Source organism: Anomalospiza imberbis, chromosome 8 (genome assembly GCF_031753505.1).
Source record: "Anomalospiza imberbis isolate Cuckoo-Finch-1a 21T00152 chromosome 8, ASM3175350v1, whole genome shotgun sequence".
NCBI classification, from domain to species: Eukaryota; Metazoa; Chordata; class Aves; order Passeriformes; family Viduidae; genus Anomalospiza; species Anomalospiza imberbis.
This window is the reverse complement of record NC_089688.1, coordinates 23,812,711-23,833,185: the sequence shown is the minus strand read 5'-3', so window position 1 is coordinate 23,833,185 and position 20,475 is coordinate 23,812,711. Positions and strand designations below refer to the sequence as shown.

At 37.2% G+C, this 20,475-nt stretch overlaps 1 protein-coding gene across 4 annotated transcripts in view; it reads right to left on the bottom strand.

Moving 5' to 3' along the window:
- Positions 1-20,475, bottom strand: part of SLK (STE20 like kinase) — a 49,191-nt gene that overhangs the window by 6,715 nt on the left and 22,001 nt on the right. The window contains exons 3-17 of one of the 4 annotated variants that reach the window (XM_068197979.1): positions 19,362-19,410; positions 18,801-18,950; positions 16,192-16,264; positions 15,786-15,980; positions 15,046-15,127; positions 13,941-14,069; positions 10,797-12,173; positions 9,385-9,515; positions 8,988-9,111; positions 8,539-8,718; positions 6,505-6,597; positions 3,336-3,465; positions 2,973-3,097; positions 1,842-2,030; positions 543-668 (exon numbers count right to left, since the gene is read on the bottom strand). In XM_068197979.1, coding sequence (XP_068054080.1) covers positions 543-668; positions 1,842-2,030; positions 2,973-3,097; positions 3,336-3,465; positions 6,505-6,597; positions 8,539-8,718; positions 8,988-9,111; positions 9,385-9,515; positions 10,797-12,173; positions 13,941-14,069; positions 15,046-15,127; positions 15,786-15,980; positions 16,192-16,264; positions 18,801-18,950; positions 19,362-19,410 — 3,153 coding nt within the window. Of the gene's footprint in view, positions 1-542; positions 669-1,841; positions 2,031-2,972; positions 3,098-3,335; positions 3,466-5,337; positions 5,410-6,504; positions 6,598-8,538; positions 8,719-8,987; positions 9,112-9,384; positions 9,516-10,796; positions 12,174-13,940; positions 14,070-15,045; positions 15,128-15,785; positions 15,981-16,191; positions 16,265-18,800; positions 18,951-19,361; positions 19,411-20,475 lie in introns of all 4 variants that reach the window. The other 3 variants (XM_068197981.1, XM_068197980.1, XM_068197982.1) reach the window with 3 other exon arrangements.

The following is a 20,475-nucleotide window of genomic DNA, read 5'->3' as shown; positions in this document are numbered from 1 at the left end:
CTGGGAAAAGCTGATTTAACAGAAAAGGAAATCTGGCCTTTGGTATCCAGCAGAAACTTTTACAAAATGCATACCAAAAGAGACAAATCAGAGCTCCTTATCACAAGAAGAGAATTCCTTCTAAGTACCTTCCAGAAGCTCACACGCAAGTGGCAGCTCTTGGTAAAAACCTCCTCATTCCTGTACTGCTGCAAACTACTAGTGGGTAATGCCTGGTGCTGCCTACCTCTGTTCTGATTAATGACATTCCAGCAAAACCAGGTTAAAAGGAAATGCTGACCACAGAAAATAACCCTAGGAACCTGACAGATATTCCAGAAGTGATCATCTGCTTCTGGTTCATGCTCTTCTTCATTTAAAATGATTCTTCATTAATTGATGGGAACATATGAATCTGGAAAGCAGTGCACTGCAAGCCTTTGAAAATAAAGTTGGAAAAACTATACAGTAAAAATTAAGGAAAGGTGTTTCTGCTTTGCCTGCATCTCATATTAACTTAGGTCTTCTCACTGAATGGTCATTTAATATCATCTGCTTTTAACCTGTAACTGATGCAGTTCCCTGATGTTTGCTTCACATTGCAACTGAAGGTCCCGCATTTGGTTTTCGTGTTTTTGATGCTGCGCCAGTCTCTCATTCTTCTGCCTCTTTTCTTCTTGAACAGCAAACTAAAATTAAAAATAAGAGATTATTTATATGGTGTCTCTGAATAAAACAGTTTGCATTAGTCAAAGAACTGTATCTAATAGAATGAACACATACTGAGAAGAACAGTTCTAGAAGATTTAAGCAGTAATTTTCTCTATATTTTCTTCTTAAAATTCTTACAAAGGAAGTTCCCTACAGTTTTTATTCCATTTCTCTGTCTGCACTCTGATTCTTCCTTAAAATGCAGCACATTTCACTTCCAGATTCCTGAAATTACCTCCCTCTGAAGCTGTGACACAGCAGTGCAGCTGCAAGCATTGGTTTAGGCTGGTGTTAAACAGCTACAGGAGACCATATTTTCCACATTTTTCATCCTTCCAGTGCTCACTATATGAAACCATGATTTGCGACTGTGGTGCATTAGAAAGCAAACCTCTCAACCTCTGCACAGCATTCCCTTTTAAAGAATGAGTGAATACCTACAGCTTTAGTTCAAAAGCTCACAAAAATCAAGCATCTTTAAAAATGTTTCACAGAATCACAGAACAGTTGAGGTTGGAAGGGATCTGCAAAGATCAACCTCCCTACTCAAAGCAGGGTCACCAGGAGGAGGGTGTGCAGGACTGTGTCCTGTTGGGCTCTGAGCATCTCTACAAGCTCTCTGGACAACCTGCTCCAGTGTTTGACCATCTTCCCACTACAAAAAAGCTTTCTCATGTTGAAGTTGGATTTTCCATATTTCAACTGTGGCTGCTGTCTCTCACCCTGTCATGGGGCACCACTGGGAAATGTCTGGCTCCACCTTCTTTGCTCCCTCTGTTGGGTACTTGTACACTTGGATAAAACCCTCCTGAGCCTATTCTCCTCCGGGCTGAAGCAGCCCAGGTACCCCAGGTGACTCCTCGTGTAACAAGACACTTGAGTCTCTCAGCCATCTTCAAGGCCCTTTGCACGACTCGCTCCACTAAATCTGTGTCTGACTTGTACTGGGAAGCCCAGGACTGGACCCAGCACTTCAGAAGAGGCTGACCAGAGCAGCAGGGAAGGATGATTTCCTCTGACCCCATCCAGTGCATCAACCCAGTTTGGTACCATCTGAGAACTCATGACAGTGCACTCTATTCCATCCTCACATTTACCTCACATTCAGCATTTACACTATTAAAACTATTAAATAATAATTTATTCATTACCTGCTTAATTTTTTCACGATCTTGGTCTGGAGAGGCAAATGAATTGATTCTTAAACTTTTCTTAAACATGGCCATCCGAGTCTTTGCTTCACTTCGCTGGATTTTAGGCAGTCTGGCTCTTTCCTGAGTTTGCTTGTTCTTTAACTCCTCTATAAGGCGTTGATTATACCTCTGCATTTGTTCTGTTTCCTGAAACGTTAACCATGGGGAAATATTACACAGTAGCTGTGATGCTATACAGTGTGCATCTCTTTTCATTATTAAGTCCCTGGTGTGAGTCAGTGCCTCCCAGCAGAAACCATTCCCAGCACCAGGAATTAGCAGTGGGGAGGAGGGGCTGCTTCTAGAGAGCTCTGGATCTTGCCCAACCCAAAGAAAATTCTCTAATAAATGTAAACACACATATATTTTACCAGTGCTTACTCAACTCCTGCACTGGCTTTTACAAAGTCTGTTATTCAAAAGGAAAAACTCCTTTTTGTTTAACTGAACTTCTGGGCTACAGCTGTGGAGGGGCAGTTTGCTTAAAAAAGCTGGGGAAAGCAACAGTCCATATGTGATAAACCAGAGTGGACAGAACAAACCTTCAGTGAAGGCTGCTCATGCCTTGATCACCAAGAGATCCTCAAACACCTACCTACTGGTTTACATTTTCAGAAATTGAACTATTTGCTTTCATGTATTCTGTTAAAACCAAAATGCCTTGTGGAAAATAAGGATTTAGCTATAAAGAGACAGTTGTCAGCTACTTGCCCAGAAGCTAATCCAGTTAATTCTGCTCATTTAATTCCAGGATTATTTACTTCTGAACAGATTTGTTTAAACACAAATCAAAATTGGTTTTGGTGGATAAGCTGAATTTGGTTTTTTTATAGTAAAAGACTGATGTTGTGGTTGGTTGGTGTTTTTTTAAAGAATCAAAAGGGAAAATATCATAATTTATACATTACTAAGGTATTCAAGTAAGGTGAGTAAGATTCTGAAAATTTCATTAGAGCACATAACATCTTCAAAATACTTGTCTGGGTCTTGCCTGTGCAAACATACAGCACCAGGAGAGATCCTAAGATTACTTGATTTAAAAAATGGATATTATAATACACAAGAGAAAGTGCCAAAGTCAACACTAACTTTTTCATGCCTCTTAAGCAGCTGGTGCCTCTGCATGAAGTACTGATCCTTGAGCTGCTGCTTGAGGAGCTGGTGTTTCTCCTGTAGGTGCCGCTCCTCCAGCTCCCAGAATGCAGCTTCACGAGCTGGAAAAGAGCAAGCTTGGTTCAGGAATTGCAATCCCATCCCATACTTCCCAACCTCCTGGTCTATATTCAGAAGTGGCCTATAAGTGCATTTTAAAAACAATGCTGTTTCACAGCAAATGTTTTTGTTATAGTTCTAGATTAGTCATGAAGGTTTTTGATTTCATAAAGTGAAGAAAGACCATTGTTTTCCTAAACACCAGTGCCTGTTTCGAAGGGAGAGCCTGGTGCTGAGTACCTCTCATGAGCTGCTGTTTGTTGTTGAGGCAATCTCGTTCGATGGTGGCCAGTTCCGTCTTCTGCTGCTGAATTATTTTCTTCAGCGATGCATCCAGTTCTTGTTGCTGTTTCTGCACAAACTCCTGCTCCTGGTAAAAACCAATAGAAGTAAATTAAATTGGGTTCTTCTAACCACATTACACGTTATTGAAACTCCCAGTTCTCTCAGCATTAGGTATATATGAAAACAAATACATCTATGAAATTTGAGCTAGCATGCCTTGGCTATCAAATTATCCATCTTTTGTATTTTTTTGTACAGAGTAGGTAAGAGCATATTCATGTTTAAATAATACCTTCAGAAATAAGACTAAAGGTAACAATCTAGCCAGTCATCTGCAACTCATCCCATCTCTTGTCTCTCCTCAGAACAAGTTGCAGATTCAGAGCTAGCAAAGACAATACTCAATCTAAAGTTGATCTCATTCTAAAAAGGGTTAATTATTCATGTATGTAAGAAAATAAAGGTATGTATGGTTAATCTGCTTTGGGTGATTAGCTAAAGTCTATTTATTTACAAAGTTGGGTTTCAGATCTGTGTGGCTCATCTTGTCCTTAGGGCAGGGCTGTTGAGGCTGGGAGTTCTGCAGGACCACTGCATAGACACCCCACGGTTCTGCAGGGCCATAACCTGCTCACACCTGAGCTGAGCTGGCTCCTCACAAAGGGGTTTATCACCTGCATCTTCCCATTATCCAGGACTATCACTGTTACACTCCATCATGAAAAGCAGACAGCATTGAGTCCCTCCTCCCACGCCCCAAGACCTACTGCTGCCTTTCTTCTTTGCAATTATTAAAAACCACAGCTATGAGCATGCAAGCATGCACACACACATACTCTCACACCTGCCTTAAAACAAGAAATTGAATCAGATGCTTCTAGCATGACATCAAGGCCAAAAGAAAGGACAATGGCAGGGTCTTATCAGAGCCAAGGTGGGCTGCTCAAGTCCATAACAAATGGAATTAAATGTTCATTCAAAGTACTTTTTATTTTGACCAGAAAAAATCCTGGTTTTCATCTTCACATAAAGTTATTCATAGATGAAGCTTTCATGTCTCTTAGTGGACAGCAGAGTTACACTGAGACAGGTAACATAAAACCAGAGGTGAATTAAGCTGACAGTAACAGACCTCAGGGTACAAAAAGAACTGGAAGGTGATGTCTGTAAATTAAGTCAGACACACCTAACCAAATTTATAGATGGACAAAAAAATCGTGTTTTTTCCCTTTATACCTGAAAATGTTAAAAAGGCTACTACAAGTTGAATATTCTGAGGTGCAGACACATAATTAACACTATGTTTAATCTGCTGGGAGATTTTTATTTGGAGGGAGTGGGGGAAAGCTGTTCTAGTGTAGAACAAAAAGTGATTATGCTTGAGCTTTACACATTTAATCATTTAAACATCATTGCTGCTCTCTACAGAGTAACTCTTATGAAGTTTTATACCTGCTAGTGCTGTAAGATAAGCTAGGCAATCTCAGGAAACACAGTGGCCTTTCTGCTTCTCACATCTACTCAAGTATCACATAAAATAAATGTCACCGACTTTACTGAAGAATGTGTTGGGTGGTTTAAAGGCAGACAGTTCAAGGCAGCCAACCTTTTTCAAAGTACTACTTGGTTATGCCCAGTAAGTATCTTAAAATAAACTCAAACATCTTTAAAATACACGGTTTCACTGCACACACAGCATACAAGTCACACAGTGTTTCTCACATGTGCTGAACAAATATCATTGCATGTGTGAACCCTCAGTGTTTTGCTCAGACTGAGTAACTACTGTCTTTTGGAACTTTTGACAATGGATAGTGCACAATTACCTACATTGGTGCTAACCAGTTTGGAGACAGCAGTGACATTGATCAGCACATATGAGCAGAAGGAGAAGAGAAAACACACATCTGAAAAATTAAGAAGATAAACTTGCACTGTGTTGCATTTTAAGACTTACATCCTGCATTTGTGCGTTGAAAAGCGTACATGAAGACAACTGAAAAGACTGAATCATAACCTGAGCAACACCCTGTGGGACACAATGTAATTCTGTGTCATAATATAGTGAAATGTATATCTATTCTTAAAAAAGGGAAGACATGAGATCTGCAGTACATTAGTAATAAACATTTGAAATGTCAAGGCTAATCACACAAGTAGATGCTGATGGAAGTTCTAGATAGTCTAAAACTAAACAGCTGCACCTTGTTTAGCACTTGTCATTCCAAGTAAGGATATTTCACATTTAAAATTTTCTCTCATCTCTCTTCAATGAATTGAAAACAGCAAAGGAAATTAACCATGTCTCTGCAAACACTATGAAAAATTAGATTTTTGTTTCCTTAAAAAGTTTAAAGACAGGTATCTTTGGTATGGGGAAAGTGCTGCAACTCAATCACCTTCTATCCTGAGAAATCTCCACTTAAATTAAACACATAATCGAATAAAGTTGCTATTATTTTCTACTAGGTCACTCACATAAACATTTAGTCTCAAAGTTACTCAATCCAAACCTGCTCTGCTGTGGTTCCAATTCACTCTGTACAAGCTGTGGCCATCACAAAGCCAGTATTTTTCTAAAATACTAGCCCTCTTTCTAGCTAGGTCATAGAAAAGCAGCAAGTCTGAAGGCATGAAATCACAGATGATGTTTTGTAAAGTTACTATACACCTACACTTTGACATTTAAATAACATTTTACCGATTCTGTTCTGCTCCTATAAACAAGATGTCTCATGCTTACATATTAGATAAATTTTCCTCCTCTACACTTGTGTAGTTCAATACTTCCTCCTGACTATAACCTTTAAAATCTGAAGGACCCATGGAGTACTTACCACTCATAAAAATTGTGTAAATAAACCTGCTGTAGAAAAATACCATTCTTTTTCAGTAGAGCACACAAAATCCTACACTTGACAGTACAAACCTGGCAACCGCTGCTCTTAGATTTCTACCCAGTTCAGTCTAAGATGTGACATGGGAGTACTTGAAGAAAGAGAGCAGTTTGTAGGGTTAGTCTGAGTTAAGTTCCATATTCACTCAACAACAAGAGGTGAAATCATCAAGCTGTGTGAATACTGCTGCCTTTTGTATTTTAGTAGCTTGAAGCTGCTGTTGTTACCTGAGCATGCTGGCTTTGTGCAAGCTCCTCTTTCTTGCGTTTCATGAGCTCTTTTCTCAGCTCTTTTGGTGCTTTCTCCACTTCACATAAAACCTACAGTGTATATAAGCATGCAGAAGGTGGCAAAAAGAACACTTTGTCTCCACAGCAAGCACTACTGTGAACATAGGGACATGCAGGTCAAGCACTAGAGATACTGGGAAGCATGCATTACTTCAGTGGCAGGGATGTTAGTTTAGTGAAAGAGCTTAATGAAAAGAGAAAGAACAATAGGTGCTTTATGCATGCCAGCAGTGCAGAGAGGAGGGATGTGCCAGCGCTTTTTGCATGCAAATGCTGCCCAGTGCCCTCAGAAATGGCAGTGCCTCGCTTGTGCTTCCATGCAGCTGCCAGAAGAGTCAATAGTTAAGAAAACCACCACCTGCAAAAGTGGTATTCTCTTGAATTGCTATGGCAAAAGGACTACAGAGTATGTTGCTTCACATAAAGCTGTGAAAAATGGTTGGTAGCTTAAAATAACTTCCATTGAAAACCAGCTATTTCTGACACTGTCTCTAACCTGAATTTACAAGATGTCATTATTAGTGTCTCTGACCATAAATGACATCTACACAACTTATGTCTTCAAAATAATCATACAAGCAAAAAAAAATTATTTGGTTGTGTTTGGTTCTGAAGAATTTAAAGCAAAACCCACCAATAAATAAGAGTGTTTTCAAGAAACTTTTTGTGACACGTATGCTGGGATGGAACGTGTTTCAGTACACGGTGAATTAGACAAGATTAGCAGAAAGATTCTAAATATAACCTGGCTAAATCAACTGACTATAAATCTGTTAATTTGCTGAGGCGTTTTGTTGTTCATAAATACAAAAATGTAGCATTGTACACTCCAATAATATGGATAGTTTTAGAGCAGCAGCTGCATTTTCCTTCAACCTGTACATCGCCTTTTTAAGCTTTAAACACAAAACTATGCACTCAGAGACAAATGCCTGTTTGTTTAATAGTGGAAGCATCATCAGAAAACAGAGTCCAAATCACCACATGCTATTCCTGTGTCCATGAAAGAACCGCTTTTAGCTCAGAGCAATATGTCAAATTCTCCCCATTTCCCACGTAGGACCCAATCACCAGTGAACAGAGAGAGACTCAAAATGCAAGAGGTACCGCAAAAGAAGAAAAATTGTTATTTACATATGGGCATACAGTTCAAACTGAATACAACTTATTTATCAATGCACTTTTTGCTACAGGATCATTCTATGCAAAAGCATTGACAGCTCAGCTTTCTAAAGAAATCTGAGTCTAGTAACTATCAGAGCAAACACCAGAGACATTTATATACAAATGGGCACTATGCAATTGAACCAAAAATGAAATAAAACACCTTTTAAGATGCAAAATCCATATGGAAACATATCACGTTTTCCTAATCCAATGCAAGTAAATTAATTGCACCAGTTCTCAGTGTCAGTCTTTTTGCCTTAACTGTATGATATTCATGAAATCAACTACAAAAGATTTTAGGTTCTCCAGATCTCTCTCTCCTGGCTTTCCTTTTTGAGCTGACAAACCAAATTTATATTATTGCTATCACTTCATATAAAGAAATTCTAAACAATTACAGCAGACATCCAATTAAAAAAATTAACAAATTAACAAAAACAAAACAAAACTGAAATTATTGTCTTCAAAATTTTAATTTGTTAAGTATTTACTAAGTAACTATAGCTGGGTTTTTTTCATAATCTTTATGAAAATACTTTGATTTAGTATTTGAGAGGAAATATTTCATTAAATATTCTGTGAAAAACAAAATCTTCTAACTTGATGATCTTTTCTAGATTAAATCAATACCTGTCAGCTGTTTCTATTTCACTTTAGGCAGTTAAACAAGAGAAACAATTCTGACTGGTAGTGACACTTCCAAACCTCAGTATAGCACAGGTTTGACAAGGCTTGTGGGAGACCTAATCTCAACTGTTTGCTATGCCCATTCTCCTTATTTTCTGTATCAGCATCATCTCTTACCTCTTTTTTTTTGTTTTTCAGCACATTCTGGAATTTGGACAACTCCTTCTCCTGCTCAGCCTTGATGCGCTTTGCTTCATCCCGTAAGCGATTCGTGTGCTCCTGCTCCAGGCGCTCAATTGTCTGCTTCTGCTGCTTTTCCAGGTTCTCTATCTCTTGATCATACTGTCGCTTTTTACTCTGTAAAAATTATTTGGCACCTTTTTTTAGAAAGCTAAGTCCTGTTAAGTGAAGAGCTGTAGCACAGCAGGGAATGGCCACGATGGACTGTTGTGGCAGGCAAGCCCCAGCACAAGCTGGTCACCCCACAACGGCAAATATTGCCTTTTATTTAAGAATGAAGGCTAAGCTAGAGCCATCATGGCAGGAAACACCTGAGTGCTGTTAGCACTATTCTGCCTACTCCATCAAGATGTCGTATTTTAAGAGCAGCAAAATGCAGAACTCACTGTCATTTCCTGTTCAAAACGTCTGTACATCTGCTCTCGCTGCTGCAGAAGCTTATTGCTGAGCTGCTGTTGGGCTCTCTGCTCCTCTTTCTGAAGAAGTCTCAGCTCTCTGAGCTCTTGACGTCTAATAAAGACAAAGAACACTTAATACTGACGGGAAAACAAAGGAAGTGGAAAATAACAGAAGACAAAAAGTACCACTGACAACTTGGGCCCAGTAAAACTAATTTTGAACTAATTGTTTTAATAAGGAACACTTTACATTCACTTCTACTAAAAAAAAAAAGTAAATTAATCCCCAATATAACTGAAATAAGAACATTAGCCACCTTGTTTTATTCAAAGAAAAAATATCAGCTGCTAACCTCTTGAAAATTTTATTTTTAGAAACACTTACCGTAAAAATCGCATTTCTTCACTTTTTGAATCATTTTCAGTAACTATTTTTGATGTGGTTACACTCACTTCTACTCCATCAACAACAAACTTCCGAGTTTTCTTTAATGTTTTCTTCTGCCTTCTAGTTTCCTAAATTAAGCATTGGTAAGTTGTTATGTATTTATTTAGGTTATATTCTTTTCCCCCTTTTTCTTAATATTGAATTATAACAAATATTTCTGGGAATGTCTTCTATACAGTAAGAGACCTTCTCACTTAGCAGGTGCCTCACTAATCAAGTGGGAATTTGAAAAATTCCAATAAACTCAAACTTTCTAGTAAGGAAAGGAAAACTGCAACTACTGATTATCCAAAGTACCAGAAGAAAAAAAATCAAGACAGAAACTCTGAAGAGAACTGATGAAGTTTTATTTTCAAGAGCTGAAGACAGCTACATTTACTGTTTGCTTTTGACCATGATTTCCCCAGCCACCAACAGGTATTTAATTCTGAAAACCAATTCTGAAACAGTGTAACAATTTACTCACCTACTTCCTCCTCCTTTGGACATAAACAAATGAGTTTATTTTTTTTATTGACACATATTAGTCAAAAACCATATAATGATCTTGCTGACAACTGGAGAAGTCTCAGTTGTCAGAGCTGCTGTTGTTACACTACAAGAAGAGAGGGACCCCAGCTGAAACTGCACCATCTCCATTGTGTCAGGGCAACTGCAAACACCCTCGTGTTCAGCACAGCCATGCCAATCTATGATTTTTTTGTTTGGTTGTTTTTCTAGGTTTGTTTTTCCTCCACTCAAGCCCACGTTAGACAGTTACTACCCTAACATGGCTATATTCATTTTAATACAAAGACTACAAATAAAGTTCATAGTCTGGAATTTGCTTCCTCTGAGTAAGCTCATTCATAGTGACATAACTACATGGACACAGTACAACCACAGGAACACTGACTGGAATAAACAAATCCAGCAGAATGTCTGCCTTGGGTGTCCCAAATCCAAACAGAGAGACAGAAGATGGAAGCAACAGGAATTTAGTATAAGATTAGATGTTCCAAGAGATTTTTCCTATTGCACAAGAATTCTGTGCATTTAGCTGGTCTTCTTGAGTATCAGCTCTGACCTACAACTGTCACAAATCTTCATTTTTAATATTATTACACTTCCTTTTATGGGTTATATTATTATGCAATACAGTAAGAAACTAATTAGCATAACTGCACATAATCCAGACATTGTTGTATGGTGCAATTTAGAATACTTTGGTTTCTACAAAACTTTGTATATATGTGTCATACTGGTTTCTCCCTCAATATCTTTCTTTGTAGCAAAGGTAACACTTGGAGATAATTTCAGGGTTACACTCACATGAGATTTTATATTAAAAAATATATGCTTACACTTACCTGTAAAGATATTGATCCTGTCTCTTTGTTTTTACTAAGGAAACTAGAAATGGACAGGTTCAAATCAATGCTGCTGTTATCAGCTGTAGAACCAGTGCCTGAATCCGCATCATTTTCCTTCAAATTCTCCGATTCCAGTTGCTGCAAAGTCTCAGTATTGCCTTGATTATCTGTTTTGACCTTCTCATTTTCTTCAGTGCTTATACTAATACTGGGGACTGGAGTGACTTCAGAGTCATCACCTTGTTCACTGACAGTGTCTTGAAGCTTATTCTTCAGTATTTCATCTGAGGTAACTGCCGGATGTTCTTTGTCTACCTGGATGTTATTTTCCTGTATATTCTCAGGTCCACGCTCTCCTGAATTCTGGTCCATACCAGTTGGTTTATCCACCAGTTTATCAGGAATATCCTCAGGTTTAATCTCTAATGCCTTCTGGTCTACGATACCTTTTCCAGAGTCTTTGATCTTTATTTCCTCTGTGCTGTTTATATTACTGATACCCTCATTTTCACTTTCTACCAGTTTCTTGTCTACTTCAATCACTGTATCTTGGCTTTCTGATAGAGTTTCTTCAGAGCTGATTATTTCATGGACCTGCTTAGCCTGACTTTCCACTGGCTTATCCTCCACCTCAGGTATTTTATCCCCATCACTGATGGGTGTTTCAGCAATAGCACCTATCTCCTTAATGTTGTCAATTCCATGCTTTATTAATTCCTTTTCTTCATCAGACACTTTAACTGTAGCATTAGGCAGAGCTTCTGTAGTGGTATCTATTACTGCCTCTTTCTGAGCTTCACCTTTATCTTCCTTTTGCTCTGTATCTCTATTTTCTGCAGGGACCTTTTCTTCCTCACCATCCAAGAGATCCACTCTGTTCTCCTCTTCTTTTTCACCAGTTTCCTTAGAAACGCCTTCTTCAGTTTCTACCCTATCTTCAGTTACAGGTACTACTTTCAGTTTGTCATCTTCTATCTGTTCGTCTGCCATGGAATTTTCTTTCTCTAAGTTAGGTTCATTCTTTATTTCCACATCATGTTCTATACCTCCTTTATGGAGTTCTGTATCCTCATGCATTTTTTCCAGGCCTTCTGTATTCTTTTCTGCTGGCACCATTTTTCCTCGTTCATCTTCACCAGTTGGCAAAGAACCGTTCTGCACTTTCACATCACTAACAGGAGTATCGTGTATGTTATCGGCTGTTTTCCCAAATTTAATATCCTCAGATTCATCTCCAGTTGTTTTGTCCTCAACTGCATTACTTTCTGTTTTCTCTGAGAGAGATTCCAGGACAGAAGCATTCTGTGAAAGTTTATCCTCTTCAGAGCTGGCAATACTAAGGTCAGAGGATGCACGTTTCTCTGCAGGTAACTGCTAAAAATTTTAAGCAAGAAAAACATTCAATCATTTTGTAACTCAATCAAAGCACAGCTTTATGGAAGAATATATAAACAGAGATCAATATTGTATTCACATGCAGTTATATGAATTTGATCCTCAGAGTCCTTCCCTTGGACTATCAGAGAACAAGCACATGAACTGCAGATAGGCTCTGAACAGAAAGTTTCCCTGTGATCAAGGGAAAGGGATAATTGTCATCAGCTACTCTTCAAGGGTCTTTTTTCACATCTCTTTTTTTTTAATCAGTTCAGCTCCTCAACAGTCTCAGCTACAGCTGGATTTGAAAGACTTAACTTTGTGCCAGCTGGGCAAGGAAGAAACTGTAGTTTTAGTTAGTGCAGCACTGATAAAATGCAGTATTAAGTCCTTCTTCTGCTTCACTTTCTGTTCTTGGATAAAAATGCCTGAAAAGTTTTCATCTGGTTTTAATCATGTTGAAACCCCATTTAAATGGTGAAAACCTCCAGCAGATCTGATTAAGTGGCAGTACAGAACTAGAACAGAAACAGTTACCTCATTGTAGAAACTGCCGCTGCCAGAATATGAATAAATGTTATCAGATTCCACAGAGACATCCAAAAGAATATAGTAATAAAGCATCATTTTAACCACAATTGCCTTTTCACTCTTCAAAGTGATTGTGATATCTGTCTGTCTGTATCTACTGCTAGAACCCTGTAATTTGCAGATCAGGCTTTTGATTTGCCATACGGAACATCCTAGGTTAGCTGTTGCAGCAAGCACATGTTTGATTGTGCATTTCCTAAAGGATTTGTCAAGCATACAGACTTTCTGTTTTAAGTCAAAATTGCATTTAAGATATTTCTTTGTGTAATTGCTCAAGAAGTTTAGTGTTGATCTCCCAGGAGTGTTTAAAACTACCCCAAGGAAATAACATGAAGGGCTCTACCTCACACTTTGCTACAATGCCGCTTGTGAGACACCTGACTGAGTCCCAGGGTGGACTTGACTCCAGCCCTCCCGGATGGATGGCTTGGCAGCTCATCCACGGGAGGGGAGCTGCTGGGGATGCACGTTTGGAGCCTGTGGGATGGACTGCGAATGCAGTAAGAAGGCCAGGGGCCGTGAGGAACGTGCAGATGGGTGAGGGGGGAATGGAGGCACCTGCTTGAGTACTTGGCTTCTCCAGCAGTGCAGGAACAGCAGCTCTGGGAAGCACAGGGAGCACACAGCCTGGGCACTCTCCAACCTGCACCCCCTCCCTGGACATCACTGTTTTCCCTCTCAGCAACCACACTCATGCCTTGAGATTCTTAAAGCATCTTTGTAACTCCATTCATTATAAAATATGTGGTTTTTTCCTACTCTTTGATAGTCACACTGTAAAATCACAAACTTAGTTTACAGCATAATAGTCAAATACTTTTCTTAATCTTTTAAACACTTTATGGAATACAAACACACATTTCCTCATTCACCCAGTCATTATGACTTAAAATCATTTACGTAAAAATCAGTATCTCATTTTTAAAATATCACATATACATTTAAAAAATTTAAGATGTTAGTCTTTATTAGCTATTATTTATCATTAGTTTTTAAGGAGTTCAAACGTGCTAATTTTGAAACTGCTGGCTACCTATTTTGTAATAAGTTTAGAGTATGCTTATGATGCTATTCCTAGAAGATCTGATGTCAAAGTTGGGCTAATACACCTGAAACTGAATTCTCCATGGGAAATTTGTGATGGCATATTGAAAAAGTAAATTTTAAACTGACCAGAGAATTTTCTGTTTCTTCTTCTTCATCCTCATCTTTACCATCTTCAACTTCTTCTGTAACTTCAGCCTTAGCTTCTGCAATCAATTCTCTTATTGGTTTATTTGAAGTAACAGTAACAAATGGATGCTTGTGAAAACAAAAAAAAAAGCAGAATTTTAAGTGGTGGCATCATAGCATACAGTGGGAAAATCTGAAAAGAAATACAACTTCAGAGAAGTGTTACTTTGGTTGCCTCACATTTGAAGATTCACAATTAACATAACTTTTCCAATGTGTTATTTCTACAGACGTCTTAAAATCAAAACATTTGTATTCAAATATACTGCATAAGTAGTCTAACAAACTTGCTAAAAATACAAATGATTCATTTATACTGACCTTTTTCACAATCCAAAGAACAGAAGTAGAAAGATTTTTAAAGAGGTTATTTTTCTTGGAATTATGTTTCATTTCAGTTCCACAGTTAAATTACTTCTTGACAAGCTTTATCTAGAAAATATACTTTCCAGAAAAAAAGTGCTTTGTCTTTACTACAACTTTCCCTAATGTGAACTAGAATTCTAACTTTTTCTTTAGGAACAAGCAGGTAGCTGTTCTCCTCCTACTGTCTGAATCTTCTTTCTCTGCCTGGCCCTGCTGCTTAAATCTATTCAGCATATGCCAGATGGATTGTGGATAAAGCAAACGGGTGCTGACGTTAAACACAATCAAATGTACCTGGTCACATCTATTCCTGTTCAGCTGTTCTGCAGTGACAGCATTACAGAGGAGGGCTGAGCACTAAAGCTTTTAAAACACCTGTCAGCAACTGGCCACAGACCTAAACAACTCCTTCACCCATTCTAAGTATCAAAGTACAGTTACTTACACAAAGGAATTAGTTGAATATATTTTGCTGTAATATAACTAATAACCTGACCTGTGCTTGGTATCGTTTAATAAAATTTTACCAAATAAGGATCAATTTTAAAAACAGATTGTGGACAACTACCTTATTAGAAAATATTTAAGTTGTTACTATAATACCGTTCTGCTTTAAAAAAAAAACAAAAAACAACCGCTTGCCTTTCAACAACAGTTCTGAACAATTAACTCTTCCTACCTGTAGAAGCTGAGTTGCACTCCACCTTGCATCAACATTCTTTTCCAAACATTTCTTCAGAAAATCTTTAAAATCTGATGACCTACACAACAAACAAACAGGCAGTGGTTGTTCTTCTGTCTTAACATCAGACTAGCATATAAACTGAAATATTCTTTATGTTCACATGAAGCTACACTGAAACTCCAAGTCCTGCTATTGACTCAGGAAAACACAAAGGGAATACAGGAATGCCAAGACCAATTCAGCACAAAGACAATCTTTAAAAGGTCTGTCCATTATCAGAAGAATTTACTTTTTGCTCTGGACTATTAGTACACCTGATCTGCTATATCACTAACTGAATCATGTGAAGATATTAAATTGACCAAATAGATAATGGTTTTAAAAAATACTTTCTTAGTATAAAATACTCTATCTTCCTTTCAACCAATCTTTTTTAGATGGCCTTCAAATCTGTTACTACATTTGTAAAAAAGCTATTTCACATACATTTTAAGGCAAAGCCTGTAAAAAAACTTCTGTATAAAAGGTTCTGTACATAACTATGACCAAAAAAAAGTTCAAATTGTGTCAGAAGAATACACACATGTACAAACATTTATTGGGATTGTATGGACCTGCCTTAATGCATAAAACTACACCACAAAGTTCCACAGGGCTGTGCTCATCAAATTTAGCAAACAAATGACGTGGAATGCCTTACACTGGGGTGGGAAAGCTGTCAGTAAAATACAAACCACTTTGAAGGCTGTGCCAATGTCGGCGGATCAGATTTTGCGATTTTCAGCAGCACTCGCATGGGATTTAGTTCATGATGAGGTGGCTCTATTTGAGCCATTTCTATTAAAGTAATGCCAAGAGACCAGATATCAGCCTTGTAATCATACGGTCTATCTTTAGAGGTCTCACACATTACTACTTCTGGGGCCATCCTGCAAAGACAGCAACAAAATTGCAGATGAGAAAATGTGTTTTGATCTGTTGTGAGAACAGTTCTAAACACAGACATTCACTGAAGCACTGCTAAAAGCACATTCCACCATCAGTATATTTACACAGTATCTATCAAGCTTGTAATATCAAATTAAAAGTAACATTAAGATACTAGTTTGTACAAAAAAGTCAGCAAAAGACGGCACTTACCAATATGGTGTGCCAATAAAAGAGTCTCTTCTTTGTATTGTTCTGGTGTTTTTAGCTGATACTCCAAAATCCGCTTAAAGCAAACAGTAAAATACTATTAACGTGGTGGTGGAAAACATACTATAATTTTTTTACTTTACAATTGTCTTTTACAATGGTGCATGTTCCAGAGCAAACATTCTTCAGTATTAAAAATTCAAAGTGAGGTAAAAATATTTGTGTTCTGATAGCCGAGTGCCAAGGTTTTATAGCATTTATAATAAAAGATCTTGAATAAAACATATTCTCCATTTCTAAAAAAAAACCCCAAACCATAATGCTACTGTTGGGCTGTATGGGACAAAAGCAAAATATGTATTTACTGCAGGAAAAAGTGCATTAAATTCTTTTAAGTAGAAATTAATTTCTTTAGCCTATGAAGCCTGTGTTCATCAAACATGGCATCAACTACATAATTCATTCAACAACTCATTCAATTTTTAATTTCAGGACTCAAATCTTCACAAAGTTACATTTCCCCTTTATCTTACAGGCTTCTTTCCATGTGATTTTTCACTTTATAATAAATATCTGAAAGCTTGCATATGTACTTTTCATGGAATATCTACCCAAAAAAACCCCTTTACCTCTTTGCAATTAGTTATCTATAAAGCACTACATCTCTCACTTAAAAAAAAAGGCATTTAACTAAGCGTTATATGCTTTTAATAGATATAATTTTGTTAATGAAGATCTAGAGATTAGAGCAAAGGGACGAAGAGCCATATGTTGCCATCTTTAATCTGTACAAAATTATTTGATGGGCTCAGTACTTAAGAAGTCTAATTTTGCTCTGTAAAAAAAAAATCAGGACTAAAATCTATTGGTTCAAAGGCAAAAAACTGAAGTTTAGAAGGACTACAGGTGTTGAAATAATAAAACTCATATCTATATAAAATAAATTGCAATAAAAGAAATGTACTTGCTATTCATACATCTGTAAAACAAGGAATTACCCATTTCTTTGTATAGCAGAATCCAAATACAAGTAGTTTATAAGGAGTAAACCGCTCCTTCAAAGGATGCTGTACATTTTTCATAATTACATCAAGTCTTTTTTTAGAAATCTTGATTAGCAAACCTGAACGCATCACCAAATGCACGTGTGGAAGAAATCTCCTGTGGTCTGAACTGTTAAGTAGTATCTTGACAGCCTGCAAGGTGCTGTGTACCAGCTAAGCTTGACAAAATCTTAAAATAGTTCCAAGCCTGTATGAGGAGAAGCCAGGTCATGTGAGGAGATGAACTGAAGCAAATTACTCCCTCTGACCATGAGACTCCTGCTATGATCTGCGGTTCTTTTACAGCAGTGCCAAGAAACTAAAACAGTGGTTCCATCACATTTAAACATCAGGACTATGACCCTGAGCGCATCACTGAATGTTCAGGCTCCAAAGAAAAGCTACACCAGTAACGTTACATGTACTCTGCAGACTAGAAGAAAGCCAGATGCAAGGACTGTGTGTTCAAGGAATAATCTTGTACAGAAGGGATCCATGGAAAATCACAATCACACTGAACTGATCAATACAGCAAAGCAGGTTCTTAAATATTCTCAGTTTTCCAATAGAGAAGGTGCACAATATCTTGCTGAGACTGTGATCAATATGAGTTAGGCAGGAGATATATTCCTGAATTTGGACATATCTTGCTTACATTTAAAAGGAAAGTCTGTATCAAGGCTGCAAATTTAGAACCCCAGTTCCCTGTGGCAATATTCTGATTTTCCTTACCTCTGCCCTCTGTGCACCCAAAGAAATACAACTGATCACACTGATCCCGTGCAGAGGGAAGACTTTGAAACCTGAGCGTGGGTGGGCATGTCATGGAACTATGCCATGGGGAGAGCCACTGTAAAGGCTGACAGCTTATACACATTTTCCCCTGAAACAAAGTGGATCCAGATAATTCCTGCTCTTTCCTGGCTGAATAAAGGGATGCTATTCACCACGAGCAGCCCTTTGTCAGTTCTGCATGGAGGAATCCTCATCAGACTAAAAATGGGGATGACTGCTTAAACTGAGATCTAAAAAACCCCAGAAATCAACAATAGTAAGCTGTACTTTGTTCCAGACTGCTCTGTCTTCATTTCAGTGTAACAAACAAATGAAAAAGGAATGGAAAACTAAGATGGGTAATTCAGATTATTACATCTCTCCCAAAGGAAGAGACAACAGTACAAGATACTGCTTTTTGGTGATTGTGAACAATGTTCCCTTTCCAAATTAACAACTTCAAAGGCAAGTTCTGATGTTATCACAGTGAAGGTAAGTATAATCAGGAACTTTATACTAAGAAATAGTAAGACCTATGATGGCTTCTTGTGCTGATTTTGAAGTATGAAAGATGTGACAAGTATAGTCAGGATATTTGCTCAAGTTTTTTGGTTTTTTTTTTTTTTTTTTTTTTTCCTTGATAGTACCAAACCACTTGCTTCTGAAAAACCTCTCATTATTAGACTGGTATTTCAGTAGGTAAATATTGAACCCTGACAAACTACAGCTTAAGGAAAATACAATTAAAAGACCATGCCAAGTTCCAGGAAAGAGTTTTATTTGCTACAGGCTTACCTAGTTTAATGTCTCCATCTAATGTGAAAAGAATATTGCCAGCTTTTAGATCTCTGTGGATGATCTTATTCTCATGCAAGTAGTTCAGTGCTTCCAGTGTCTGCCTGCATACCACTTTGATCTGTGGCTCTGTTAATGGCCTTTCAAGCTCTACAAGAGAGAGACAGAAATAATCACAACATTTTTGCATTTTACGTTACATGTTCATAGCAAACTCTATAGTAATATATGGGGAAACTAATTAATCTGACAGATTCTAAGCATCAAATGTCAGAAAAAAAATTCTAGCTTAGAATATTTGTTCCTTCCAGTAAAGATTTTATTCCTTGAACCCAACCCCCTTCTCATTATGAATTATGTATACCTACCTATATGAGCTGTGAAAAAACTAGATAGCTTAGAGACTGTTTCTTTTGTGTGGTACATAGAGATGCTAAAGACCAGATCTTTTACATAAATATTTGCATATTAAAACAATACACATATGAAATAAGTCTTACAGTATGTATTATCACTTTAAAGTATTATTATTATTATTATTATTTGAAATAACTTATTTACCCAACATTACTGCATCTACTGCTCCTCCTGCACAAAATTCAATCAGGATCTGTATATAAACAAATAAAAAAAATACAGAAATTAGAAATTAAATAGTTCCACTGAACTGAATCATTGATTAAGGGAGCATTATTGGGAGATCATAGTTTCAGACTATTCGGCCTCAACAAGTTATTTTACTAACAAAATACTGGTATTGTTACCAAGCTAAAAGTAGGGCTCTGCTGCTCAAGCAAATTATTTGAAAAATGCCTCAAGACCCTCAGACCAAAGTTTTAATCCAACTATAAAACAGCATAATAAAACTTATAAAACATAATGACACAGTCAGCTTAAACCTACTCCTTGTAATGTGATTTACATAATCCCTGCAAACTCATTTCTTGGTTATTAAGTTCTACTTCTATACTATAATCTCTGACTGAAAAGTCCAAGAGCTAAATAATTTTCCAGTAGCTGATGCTATCTCCTATATTGTTTAATATGAGATGAAAATACAGAAAAATGCTCTTAAAAGCTACATTAAATTACTAAATTCAGATGTTTACATTAATTTTCCTTTATTTTCATTCATGCCTACAATACTTCATAGCCTTTATCCCAGAATGCAATAAAACCAGAACAAGTCCATCCCCAGTTCTGAGTTTCCATTTGAAACAAAATTATACTGCAATTATTTTTGAGTACAAACTATGCTGCTATGAAGGACAGAAAGAATATATACAAAGGAGAAAGAGGGGAGACAAAGAGAATGAGGAGAGCAAGAAAGAGGAAATCTCATCCAAGATTGACACTCCACTCTTCCTAATGTGTTTTTCTTTCTTTAATTTGAACTTTAAATATTATAAATGATAATCTTCTGTCTAAGAGCTAAGAAGCATTTCTTGTCAGAATCTCAACAGTCAATATGCTTGGAAATAGTATGTTATTTTTTATTTTTCTGTAAAGTAATTTTAAAATCAGCATATAATTGCTGATAAGAGAGGAAACCTCTAAGTATATCTTGTACCACAACACTTATATGTGCACCACTTATGTCACATATACTTCACATTATTATTGCAATTAATCCCACAACAATGGTACCAACAAATGTATAATGCAATTCTTTGTA